This window comes from Grus americana, chromosome 1, assembly GCF_028858705.1.
Source record: "Grus americana isolate bGruAme1 chromosome 1, bGruAme1.mat, whole genome shotgun sequence".
NCBI classification, from domain to species: Eukaryota; Metazoa; Chordata; class Aves; order Gruiformes; family Gruidae; genus Grus; species Grus americana.
Genome location: NC_072852.1, coordinates 196,102,750 through 196,116,526, shown reverse-complemented (window position 1 = coordinate 196,116,526; position 13,777 = coordinate 196,102,750). Strand labels below are relative to the sequence as shown.

At 42.8% G+C, this 13,777-nt stretch overlaps 1 protein-coding gene across 4 annotated transcripts in view; it reads left to right on the top strand.

The window, feature by feature from the left end:
- The window catches only part of MTUS2 (microtubule associated scaffold protein 2), a 324,919-nt gene that overhangs the window by 234,051 nt on the left and 77,091 nt on the right, over nt 1-13,777 (top strand). For all 4 annotated transcript variants that reach the window (XM_054812918.1, XM_054812935.1, XM_054812912.1 and 1 more), the window contains one exon: nt 7,489-7,650. In XM_054812918.1, the coding sequence (XP_054668893.1) occupies nt 7,489-7,650 (162 nt within the window). The remainder of the gene's footprint in view (nt 1-7,488; nt 7,651-13,777) is intronic.

The window sequence follows — 13,777 nt, the reverse complement described above, 5'->3', positions numbered from 1 at the left end:
AGCAGCTGTACAATCTGCCAGTGGTAGGCAAAGCTACCACCACCATACAGTGAAATTTTATTACATAATGAAATGCTCATCTTGCCTGGTAGAGTTGTAAGATTTCACAAGAGCCCAGATAAAATGCATTATGTGATCCAAAGTGTGGCACAGTCAGCAAGTTGTCTGCAACTCCCACTAACACATAGAGAAATTTTACTTTGTGGTGAAATTTTCACCTTGCCCAATGAGGCTCGTAACACTTCAGCAGGGAGCAGCACGTAATTCCACTCAAGTAAGAAATCCATTTAGCTGGATCCTAAAGCATGTATTTTAAGTGGTGAGATGAAATGAATGTTAGTATTGATACAAGGAGGTGCATCAGCAGAAGGCTGTATTTCTACTATCTATTATGTATGAAGGACACTGAAGGTGGGTCTGTGTCACAAAAATTAATCTAGATTTCAAAACCTCTGAGTCATCACAAACAGTAAAATATGTAAAGGAAGTTCACTTGGTGAGGCAAAACATCTCCACTTCTCTCGAATCTGCTTTGCTGCGGGTGAGGCTAAGCTGAACGACCTCCTTTGCCACGGGCTGGGAGCACACACAGCCCAGCTCGATGGATGCTGCTTGGCTGCAGGTCCAGCCGTGCTGGTGAACAGGGGAGAGCCTGGGAGCCAGGCTAAGCCCAGTCTCTTCATCCCTCGCACTGTTCTCCACATTGTGGCTGTGGTTTGGTCTGCTCTAACTCTCTCAAGAAAAGCTGCTACAGTTAGCCTGAGCAGTGTCAGGGTGATCCAGCCTACCCCACTTGGCCTGCTTTTATTTAGCAGCATAGATACAGCCTGACAGACCACGTCTCAGCTAAAGGTCATGCCTGCGAGGGCGTCCTGCAGTGAGTAGGGTTGCCAGTGCTGCCCTGGCAGTGCAACTGCCATTTGAGTTAGGAAAGCATGCCCGAAGGGGTGATACTTCCCTTTGCCCTGCCAGAAACACCACCTCTGTGTTTTGCATACCTGGATCAGCTGGAAGTGCAGGATCCAGCCTCTGGCTGCAGGAACCATCACCAGCAGCTGGAGGTGGAGGAGCCTGCCAGCGCACCGGCACAGAAGTGCTTTTGCAGCTCTTCAAGTGATGGATGGCTTTGCAAGCTTCCCACCCTTCAGGTGCCCCAACAGCTATCTGTATGGTCCAATCTGAGGGGCCAAAACCATCCAACAGGAGATGTTATGGGAGAAAGGTGCTTGGCTTTAGGACTGGAGGGCATGGGGAGAAGGATGGACGTGCAGCAGTCTCTTACAGATGTAACTGGTAGTGTACAAGAGCCATGAAGTAATCACATAGCTGTCATAAATCATCAATTCTGGCACCAAATTCCCTCCCTGGTTATAAACAAGCTGTCTCAGAGGTAGCTGTCTGCAGTGCAGGGACCTAAAGCCATCTGAAGCTCAGAGAGCGGGCTCCGGTACTGACAGGTGCTACAGATTTGACTCCTTATTTTGGTGGCAGTTACTAAGCTGAATATTCAAAATTCAGGTTTTAGTCTTGAATGCTAAAATCAGCTTTTCTAAAGGCACGTGGGAATGCACAAACTTCCACTAAAATAAATGTTAAGGAGGATTGTTGCTCAAACACCTTCGTCTGAGGTAAAAAAAATGCAATGGGAAAAAATACTTAGAGGTAAGTAAGCTAGGTTTAAGCACTGTGTGGACATCAGTCCTTATGCCTCTTCCTGTTCTGGACAGAAAAGAAACCTGTCACCAGCTTGTCCCTCCTGATCTATTGCACATTTGGCCTTGTGTATCAGGAAATACCAGGCACTGGCTTTCCGCAAAGCCAGAAAACAAATTAGTTGGCTAGTAATCTCATCTACTATCATATAACATCATAATAGCATGGTAACTCCTCAGGACTAACGATCACACTGCACTGCTTGGTCAATAGCATTGTTTCAGGTTGAGCTACAGAGCTGTACATTCAATTGTGTCTCTTGATAATTACACTGTGAAATGTTACTTTGAAATATACAGTGTTGAACTTTAAAAGAGTAGCCCTTAAACTAGTGAAATAAAAAGCTCAGCTGACAAGCTGCATATCTTGTTATCAATCTATAAAAATTACTTACCACTTTACAGGTAAAAATCAGAAATAAAGAGTGGACATTAATTGAAGGATGGACAAATGTTCCCATGTAGTGAAAATTGTGTCTTAAGAGTTTTTGTTTTAAACATCACCTGATTATTTACAGTAGTTTAAGTATTTTCCTTATCAGATCATTACCCATGGCAGTGATTTTTTTCATTTTGTGCTTGTATTTGTGCTTGAGAACTGGGACACAGAAGTGCAGCCTAGTAAAACCCGGAGGAATAATACATTCCAATGTTTCACAGATGAAAAAAGTCATTCCAGCTTCATTCATCATCAGGTTTTCCTGCTCGCTTTCTCAGTCTGTCTCTGCTATTCCCTTGCTGTGTGAGTTTGGAGAGCAGCTCAACTGCTTCCTTATTCGTAAAGCTCATTGAGTTCTGAGTCTGGAAAGTGCTTTAGAAATGCCAAGTGGGCTCGCTGCTGCAACAACTAAACATACCTTTGTTGTCATTAAGCTTGGCGTCAAGTAGTGTCTAAGGATCTTTAAGATGGAAAGAGCTTGCTATTACCTTGGGTAAATGTTTGTGCTTCAGTGAACATTCATGATGCCAGCACGTTCCCAGTGTCTCGGGTGTGATTACAGCTCCAAGCCCGCTGCCAGCGCAGCAGATGCTTGACCTGCCGTGAAGAGCTGGAAACTCACTCCGTTTCGATAGGCTTCACGTAACAGCCCACAAGACAGAGAGCTGCAGAAGCAGCTGCACTCGTGCTTTAATACTCTTTTGGGGTCTGTTTCTCAGCAAAACAGAGACCCGTAGGTGTTTGTCAGACCCAAGCTCTCTAACAGAAGGAGACGTTATTGCCCTCGAGTGCAGGCAGGGAAAGCTGTGGTTGTGGGGCTCCAGAATGCAGCTCCAGAACGCTTCCTATTGCTGTCTCCTCTCAGAGGAAGACTTGTCCATAAAACATGACTTAATTTCTTGTCAAACATAGAATTCCCACACACACGTGCTCCTGCTGGTTTTGCAGTTCTATGTAATATCATGCCATATTTCCATGCCTCTGTAAATTTTGTAAATAATTCCAGAAAAGGAACACTTACAAGAGACACAAATGCCTAGTGACACATACAAGAGAGCTTTCCTCTTCTGAGGGCAAGGAGCCCCTGAAGCAAGCTGCTGCAGGCCAAGGTGACACGATGAAGAGGGTGGTGGCAGATATGGAGAGGGTGACTCAAGCCATCCGGGAGCCAGAGGGATTTTGGTCATGGTTTTCTTTGAACACACAGCCTACAATATGTTGCCAGCCCTGACTTCTGCATGTCTTTACTGGTGTAACAGTGTAGGGGATGAGTGGGTGCAGATGGGACTCTCCAAAGTACTTGCAAGTCTGCAAACACCTTTTCTTCTTCCCTGTATTTTTTTTAGAAGCAGAAGAGTAGGATTCCTTGGAGCTCATAGTGAGGAGATGATAAAAGTGAGGCTAAAGGCCTTTAGCTCCAGTGGATCGTTAATAATCTGCTAAATACTCTACTGCAAAGTCAGCAGTGTTGCTCCTTGTAGAGCACAGACTCTGCAAAAATACAGGGCGTTTTATGTAGGAGCACCCAAATGACTTGCCAGGTGCTTCAAAGGCAAGCAAGGAGTCTCCTCTGGTTTAGATAAAATGCAAAAGTAGAAGAGTAGGAGGGAAGAGGTACAATACAACAGAGGATGTGATCACCTGGAAACTGTTCACACACTGCACATCTGGTGTTTCTGTACAGGCTTTTACTGAAAAATAAGAACTGGTATTCTGGGAGGGCAGATGCTACTGACTCACCCGCTGCAGGTAATAGTGGAAGGCATTATCTCATGATAGACTGAGAAGTACCATCTGATGAATAATCCTTCTGATTTTCCTTCAAGAGGTAAATTCCTCCGAGCAAATTAAAACCTTTATTTTCCTCTTAGATCACAAGGAATATGCATTTTCCTGGATCTTAAATTTCATTTCTTCTTTGAATGATATTTGAAAAGTGGAATCCAGCACCATGTATAGCAAGGTGCAGCTCACCTCGCCATGCTCCTGGGGCAGCTGTCCTAGCGATATCCATGGAAGTAGCAAACATTTGCTTTTGGGGGCATATTATACATACATGTGTCTTTCCAAGCTCCATCTCTGAGTGAACAGTAAAGTAGGAGACATTGTCTCTTATGTTAAATATTGACCTTATCTCAGCAAATCCTGGATATACTGATATTGCTATTGTGGTGAGTTGACCCTGGCTGGGTGCCAGACTCCCACCCAACTTCTCTCTCACTACCCCTCCTCAACAGGACGTGGAAGAAAACAAGATGAAAAAGCTCATGTGCAGAGATAAAGACAGGGAGATCACTTACCAATTACTGTCACAGGCAAAACAGACTTGACTTGGGGAAAATTATTTAATGTATTTCCAATTAAAATGAATGGTTAGAAACAAAGACAAAAAAACTAAAACGGCTTCTCCCCCACTCCTTTTTCCCAGGCTCAACTTCACTTCTTTCTTCCCAACCCGTCTACCTCCAGCATCCCACCTCCCCACCGAGCAGCGCAGGGCAAATGGGGAATGGGGGTTGCGGTCAGTCCATAATAGTTCCTCTCTGTCACTTCTTCCTCCTCACACTTTTCCCCTGCTCCAGCGTGGGTCTTTACCATGGGCTGCAGTCCCTCAGGATAAACTTGCTCCTGCATGGGCTTCTCTCCAGGGATGACAGCTCTTGCCAGGAGCCTGCTCCTGCAAGGGCTCTCCACAGGCTGCAGGTTCCTTCTGGGCATGTCCACCTGCTCCAGTGTGGGGTCCTCGACAGGCTGCAGCGTGGATATCTGCTCTTGTCCTCTCCACAAGATGCAGGGAAATACCTGCTTCAACATGGTCTTCTCCAGGGGCTGCGGGGAACATCTCCTCCCTGTCCTTCTTTTCTGACCCTGGTGCTCGCAGGGCTGCTCTCCCAGTATTTTCCTCACTCCTCACTGCAGGGCAGCCTTTTTCCCAGAGGTGCCTCCAGCTGGTGGATGGTCCCAGCTGTGACCCAAGGTGGGTCCCTAGGAGCCTGCTGGAGCTGGCTGGAGCTGACTGTGTCTGGCACGGGGCAGCCCCGGCCTCTCCTCACCCCCCCTGCAGCCCCCCAACAGCTTCCCACAGACACCCAGTGCCGCAGAGATGCAGCTTGTCTCCCCGAGTCCATTTCTTATTAAAAGATCAAAAGCTGAATATTTTTTTTCATCACTTTTTTTCTCCTGAAGGGGCTTGTCCAGCCACATGGGGTGCACGGCAGGCTGTCTCCAGGCACCGGGCATTTCTGATTCAGGAGACGTGATGGGTCCATGTTTCCCATCCACTCATTTCTGTAATCAGCAGACCTCTTATGCTGTGTTTTAGACAGTAAAAATGTTTGTAGCTGTCGGCACTTCATCTTCAATACCTAGAAAAGCTTTTTAACTTTTTTTTTTTTAATAAGAGGTTATGTAACTCCCCTGGACACCTCATTCTTCAGCGCGGGAATTGCTTCCTTTCGGCCAGTTTTGTGAGTTGAAAAATCCTCCATATAATACATTTCACAATAGAGGATAAAGGGTTTCAATTAAGGAGCACTTGAATGACATTTCTCTGCAAATAATGGGAATAATTTCCTCTTCAAGGTTAGTGTTTCTACAAGTGAAACTTTTAAGCAAATAGCTGATGAAAGAAAAATTTCTGCAAGCGGTGCTGCCCAAACAGACTGGGTGAGCACAGATCCAACACCACATCAGGAGTAACTTCAGGAGCATGATGCAAATGGACTGAGGTGGGCACACGTGCTGTAACATCCCCCTGGCACCTGATAGAGATGACCTCATGCACAGCTGCAGAGGAGACGTGGCCAGGCTGGGCCCGACATTCTGCTGATGTGACTTTACTGAAGTCAGCGGTGTTTTGTCAGCAGGTAATTCAGCGCATAATCTTAAATGTTTGTTACACGGGTGAAAAAATCCGTGTCATTTGGATATAAAACAGTGACCTGATGTGCTGAGGGGTTGTTATGTGCACAGCAGTGTAAAGATGACAAATGCTTCAGGTTTTCCTGTTCATGTGTAGAGTACAGTACACTGTTTCATTTGAATTTTTAATGTTGCTTATTATTTGAACAAAGGTCAAATATGTCTGTAGAAGTCCATGTATACTGCAGATACGTGCTTTAAATTGACCTAAATACAAGCAGCCTTAGAGACACAGCAAAACTTAAAGCTGTTTTGTCAGAGCCAAAAGGTATATTCTCCCTTTATCAGAAAAGAGGATTTTCTTTTCCAAACTGCACTTTTTTTCTAGTGGATTTTCAGTAAGAAAGGAAAAAAAAAAAACCCCTCTCCTTTACTTGTACACATTTAAGAAGTCTACATCTTAAAAATACTGGAAACTTGGACATGCCAATTATTAAAATAATGTTATCATTTTCTGCAGGCAGTACCTAAATAGTATTGTATTGTACCTTTTTAAAATAATGAAAATAAAAAGTTATAGCCCTTTTCTGAAGTCCTATGTCTTTCTTGCCACTATCTCCCTTATTTTTTCAAATAAAATATTCATCCTTCTGCAAATGTTCAAGTCTAGATGTGCTGTAATCTTTTGCTCCTCTTAGGCTTTCTATCAATAGATAAAGAAGACACTTCAACTTTACCTTTTTCAAATGTTAAGAAAAGATTGATTTCCTTATATCTACAAGGTGCCTAGGGTGTTCTTATTCCCTAGATGGCAAATGCAGGAGGAAACCAAACCCATTAGAGGTTTTGAAAGAGGTCAATATAAACCAGAAACCTTGGCAACCTAAGATTCATTATAAGAATATGATTAAAGTGGATGTGAGAGTTAAGGCAGAATATTTTTTGTTTGTTTGTTTTTCATCTTATTATTCAAATGCCTGAGTGTGGTCTGAGGGACTGTTTGTGGGAAATCCCTCCTGGGTAGGACAATTCGGTGCCTTGCACCCCTGAGCCATGCTATCCCCCCTCACTCTGACAACCAGCTACTCCCAAGTGTTAGGGTGAGCGCATAGGGCGGCTCCTGTAGCAGCTACAAAGCCAAAAACAACTCATCCACCCAGATATTTAGAAATTTCTTGGTTTCTTTATGAGCCTTGCAGGCAGATACCTTTATGAAGCTAGCCCAAAAGCAGGTGTTAAGTTCCTTTTGGAGTCAGACTCCAACAGCTGCCAAGACTTAGTGTTTAAGCAAATTGCTGGTAACTCCTTATTTCTACATAACCATTTGTATTGGAAAAAGTCCATGTAACTTAGCCCAAGTTGCAATGAGGATATGTCTTTGTAGATTATAATTGCTGATACAAGCTCAGTCTGTATGCCACAGTCCACATACATTTTTTATGAACTTATAATTAGAGCAATTTTGGTCTCCTGCAGGTTCCAGCTTTGGAAATGAAGAGCAAACCACTCCTAAGGCATCTACACCTTCTAAAGATGTCCCCAAGGGGAGCAGCAAGAGCACAACACAGGTATCGAGCAGCACAGTGACTCCACGCAGGAGCTTACTTCCAGCACCAAAAACTGCCACAGCACCTGCTGGTAAGTGTTCCAAACTTGAAACACCACCTGCATTAGGCCAAGAAATGCAGAAATCTTATTGTGATGCTATTTTACTGCTTACTCGATTAATTTTCATGCCATTCTTGGGCACATCGCCAATGTGCTGATTTGGACTCTATTTGCTGTAATTTCTTTGAAACACAGTGAACAACATGGATATAATCTCATTTTGTGAACTGTGTCTGGAGTTGAAGGCATTTAGTGCTCCTAACTACACCTGCCAGAGATATAGTGTATATATTATTGGTACTCACCAAACAGCTTTTTGAAAAAATTGTATTACTTCAGAGACCAAAGCATTCCTTTGAGCAGATAATTCATTGCTAGTTGTGCTTGCAAGGATGAGAATACTGCCCTATAAGTTTAAGCAATTCGTGGTGCTTTCACTCAGAGATGAAGAAGGAGACAAGTAAATAAAGCAAAAAAAAACCTAGTCTTGTTTCCAAATTGTTTCCTTACTTAAGCCCTCCTTCAGCTTGATCCAGCTATGTCTCAAATCAGCCAGCAATAATACGTAGCATCTCACATAGGAAAATGCCAAATGCATTTTTTGTTGTTGAAAAACATGTGCATCTTTCCACAATTTCCTGCTCACACTTGTTTCATGTTGCATCTTCCCCAGCCTGGGACTTGGACATGGTGTATGAACTCCAGGTTCCCCTTGGCAAGGATGTTGGGGCATATCTTCTTGAGTAGGACTCGCCACTTTTGAGAGAGTAAGGAGCAGTGCATGCTGCCTGCCCTTGAGGGCTGCTAACAGTGGCCCATCTGCCTGCCCACTCAGTGGGGAGACATGAGGGTTCCCGTGTTGGTGAACATCTATCACACACTCAGCACTGGCAATGTAGAAACTCAAGATGCATGTAATGGATGAGGTAGGGCTGATTTGCAAGTAGGCTTAATATGATTATTCATCATAATTATAAAATAAGTTTAAAAGCATGGATGTCGACACCTTCTTTCCTGGTTACAGATGACATCTCCTTACCCCAGGCGGCTTCAAGCACTTTCCTATTCACTAGTGGGCAATGTTCTCCTACTCCGTTCCAGCTCCTGTTTGTCCCATTGCCTTTCTGTCTAATGTGGTCCCAGGACTTAACTTTCTGCACTGCCATGGCCCCTGGATGTCCATCGGCCTAGGTGTCATAGTCCTCTGAGGAGCCTCATGAAGGGCATGGAAGTTCCTAAGAGCCCAAGAGATACTGCTGTAACCACAGCAAGCTCTTGCACACTACAGTATCTACGTGCCTCCATGTTCATTCTTGCTTCCTCATGCCCCAGAAGATCCTCCAAGACCCTCAAGGGAAAGGAACATTAGTGATCATTTAAAAACAACAGTCATTTTTAAAGTTGTAATTGGATGAACTTACTGGTGAGAAGCCTGTGCCTGAACTAGTCATTGAACTTTTACATGTCACTAATGAGGTCAATATTGCATCTTCTAATGTGGAGGGGAAGGAAGAATACAGTTTCAAGATTTATATTCCTGGAAAGCGCTTTGTAGATCACCAAGAAAATGGGATGCATGAGGTGTAACGTAGTATTTTAGTGAGTGAAACATACTCCACTGTGTATGACAGTGCTGAAATATGAATTTATTTTTCTTAAACAGTACCTGGATTTGTTCCACAGACGATCTGACACAAAGTTATTCTCCAAAGTCGGCATGTTTTTCAGAGAGCTTTTATATTACTACTAGTAAGCTGGAACCTTGGAGCTGGGAGAACCTCAACATGCCTGAATCTTTCTTTACTCCTGCAGTTTTCATGGCTCTACATATTTTCTGATAGAAATAAAATAAAAAAAAGCTAAAGTTGACCTAATTTGGGTTTTTAATCCATGATATTATTTAATCTATGAACTGAAAGATTGATTTTTTTTCTGGATTTTGCTTCCTCTGGAAACAAAGCTGAAAAATAAAAGGCCATACAGAACTTGGATCATTATGAGAAATTCTCCCAATTTGCTTCCTTCCAAATAACCTTCATTTGCTCATTGTCCTGAGGTTGCCAATAGATGTTTTCTGTGTAATCACTTAGTCTTGGTGTAGTTTCCTTCAGAGCGTTTGTAATTGTCTTTGCATGACCCTCCAGTGACCATGGATATGCCTGCTTCCATGGGGACACAGAAATGGAAACTCTCTGCCCATGCTTCAAGCTGGCCATAAGTGAACTTGTGGATTGAGAACCATAATGAGCTGTTAATGCCATACTGTGCCTGAGTCAAACGGCCCAGTGGAGACAGAACAGCACAGCTTCTGAACTGGATTTACTTCCCCTCAGCCTGTGTAGTGTGTGGTGTGCAGTCCTCGTGTCTGTGGGTGCATGGGTCCATACAGGTGTGCCCTGTGCGGGAAATGCAGTGTTCAGGCTTGCAATGGAGAGTGGTCAGGTTTGTTCTTCCTATTGTAAGGCCGCTACTCTGACTCTGCTGTTGTTTCCTAAGTTTTGTCACAGCCCGGAAGCTGTCAATGTGCAGAAGATGAGGCAGATTTCAAACCAGCAGCCCTCCATGGCCTTTCCATGCCAGGGATGTGATGGGGATTGCCTGTATGCTTGCTTATGCAAGACACTGTAGCAGAGGGCCAGGCAGGATACTGCCAGAACATTAGATCCATCATAACTGGAAAAGCGTTGAGACCAGCCCTGAAATTACTTTTTATCACTCTGGGAGTCAAGGGCTCCAGTGGTCTGACGAGCAAGGCACCTCCATACCAGCGCAGACTGGATGCAGCAGTGGATGGAGCCCATTGCCAACACCTCACTGAATTTATAGTCTCGTCTTGATAGGGAGACTTGGTCAGATGAGAAAAACCTGTAAGTTAGGGGTACCTGGCTGTGTTATGCAAACAGACACAGATCCTGAACAGGGACAGCTGGAAAGTTTAGGAAGTTGCTGTTATTATATACAACAGACAGAAGCAAAAGAAATTACATTAGTCTGATGCTCTGGTTTAATTTTTACATGAGCCAAGGTAGCAGCAGATGTATCTGTGGTCAAATCATGGTTTTTTTTATTAAAATGGAGTCATAGTTCCTCACAATGATCAGTATCTGATGGAAGCAAAGGCTGAAATAAATCAAAGCAATGATAAAGACAAGTTTGTTTAGCAAATCTAATCCTGCCTCTCTTGCAATAATATATGAATGCTATCTATAGATCCCAATGTGATAGGGAGCTCTATAGAATGTAAAAACTTTTGTTTAAGTATCCTTTGGACAGTTTTGCACATCTTTCAAATGATGAAGCACAAAACCGTCTTTTTAAAATTGAACTCTACTAAATCAGAAGGAAGATGCTACAGATCAAATGAAACAAGTAGAGAAAGGGCAGTGAAGTGTTTGTATTGGTTTCTGGCTTTCTGATCCCAGGCAAAGAAAGGCATTTAACAAAAGCCCTTTACAATTATGTCAGATACCATATTTTAAATACGGCAGAGAAAGTACATGGGTGTGCTGAAAAGGCCAGTCTCCAAAAGGATGCCCTGCAGCAGATAGCAGATGTCAAGGTTGAAAGTCTACATGTACAGGCACTGTAAAAGCTGCTCTTGTAGTTGCAGTTGCAAAGTGGGAAGAACAATCACTGGTGCAGGCTACCAGTCTATGCTGGGCAAGTCTGGCATTATTGCTGGATATCACAGGGCAGGAGATTGATAATGGTAAGGGAGCAGAGAGGTAAAATCAGTGTTTCAAAAATGTTTGAAGATATACTAAAACTTAATCCACACCCCACACACACCTTGGGTCCCTGACACGGGCATATGATAAAGATGATGAATGTCATCCTTCACCAGTACTCCAAATTGAAAGGACAAAGTGTCTTGATAACAATGGAATGAATAAATTTCTAATACTCTTCTGAAGTATCACATAATGGCAATTGCATCCACAGACAATCCAAAGAATAGAAGAGCAACTATGATATAGGAAGACAGAACAATAGAAAAGACAAATTATTTAAGATGTTCTTGAATTAATGAAACTACAGATTATCCTATATCCAGTGACCATTTTGGATGCCCTTGTACTGAAGGTAGTCTTTGTTATCAAAAGGAATGCGGTTACAAGGGATTCAGACACAAGTTTTGAGGAGGGGTGTAGGGTACAACCTTCCCAGTATGTGTGCTTTCATTTTTACGCTAGATTAAGGAGTATTTAAGGGAAGACTCAAAATGTCAACAATACATCTGAGAAAGTCCTAGCTGGACATGGATTTATCCTTATGACGTTTCATCATGTTCCTGGTTAGAAGCATCATTATTTTTTTAATAAATATGTAAGATATCCAGCTCCAGGATGCCAGGGTAGCCTTGGAAGGTAAAAGAGGTAGCGCATCTGACAACCCCTTCATGAGAAGGACAGCCTCAGCCTTGTGGACCTGCTTGTTGTTTACCTTGCATTTGCAGCTGGATCATGAGGACAGCATCTGCAAAGGGATGATTGGTGGGGCACATGTTTATCCTCCACCTCAGCCCAGTTTCTCCATAGCTGAACTGGCAGCAGCCCAGTCCCATGGCGGAGTCATGGTTGGAAGAAATAAACCACCACAGTTTCCTGTTCTTCTTTTCCCCCGTGGCAGGAGACAAGACACTGCACAGAGGCTGTGACCAGAGAGGGATGGTCTCTGCCATGGATGGAAGTTTTTAGCTGGGAGTGAGACACATGTCTTCCTGACACATACCCTTCCTTGTAGATGGGGGCAAGTCCTTGTGTCCAGCAGAAAGGCCTTACAAAACAGACCAACACCATCTTCAAAGTGACCCGTATTTTCCCTTAAGAAAAAGTCAATCAATAACATGACCTTAGAGGTGAATTTGGCATTTGAGGAAGAAGTCACCGGCCTTGTTCAGTCAAGGCTGTCCCATGAGCAGCACTACTGAAGTCAGCCATAGAGTAAAGCTTTTGAAAAGTAGGGAAACCACAGTGATTCCTTCTACATGTTCTGCGTATTTGGAGAATGATATGATAGATATTCTATGTATAATACTCCTAGCAATCACCTAGTAGTAATTGCTATAGGGCTTGATGTTGCATATGTGTTTATAAACACATATTGCAGCTGTCCAACCTCCTGCGCAAGACATTGCGGTTACTAAAGTGCTTAGAGCATTCCACTGTTACAGCTAAAATGCAGACACTACATGTATTGTATACAGCATATTTTATGAGAGTAAAAGAGGGAGAAAGTATTTGACAAAGAGAATGGCAGTCAGTTAAATATAAATAATTTTTCTGAAAGAGTGCAATATCTGGTGATGTAAGAATTACATTTGTATTTCAGAGATGTACATAATTTTAACTATGTATGAATAGTAAATCAATTCACGAAGGAGCATATCTGCCTATATTTATGAGTGGAAAATAAGCAACAAAAATCACAGAAAAGCTTTCATGTGCTAGATGTTACCTGAGAAGACCACCTGTGCTGTAAATTCTCATTTAAAAAAAAAAAAAAAAAAAAAAAAAGATGACTGCTCAAGAGAGATTATACTCTCGGTATTTCACTGAAAGTGCTTGTCAAATAAATTGAACTACAGGGTATAAAACCTATTTAATTAATGAAAAAGGACTCCTATAGCTGCTGCTGTGCAGTGATTCAGATGATCAAAAAAATTCTGGCATGGGACAATAGCAGTGGAAGATCATTGTCATGCAAATTGTTTTGAAGACATGAACTGATTGATTTTTGACAAGTCTATGAAAAGAGTACACTTAATTAGGTTTCAGTGTGTTGCACAGCCCTTGTTTGTGTGTTAGTAGACCCCTTTCATATTTACATGCCTGTCAACATATAGCAAGTGAAAAACAAGCATAGCTGACTAGAAAAAGTGAGACAGGTCCTTTAATTTCACTTAAACATATTAGCTGCTTTGAGAAACACAGTGGTAACTTAACTAGGGAACTTTGCAGCTGGGATCCACCTCTGAAAAGACATATAAGTTTCCTCTTTCCACAGATGTTGATACAAAAACATATAATCTTTGAGGCACACATATACTGAATTTTCTGTTTTAAATTCCTCTGAAAATGTGGGAATATCTGCAGAAAGCAATGTTCAGAGACAGCAGATTAACAACTTCCCACCCTCACAGGGGATTTGTTTAACA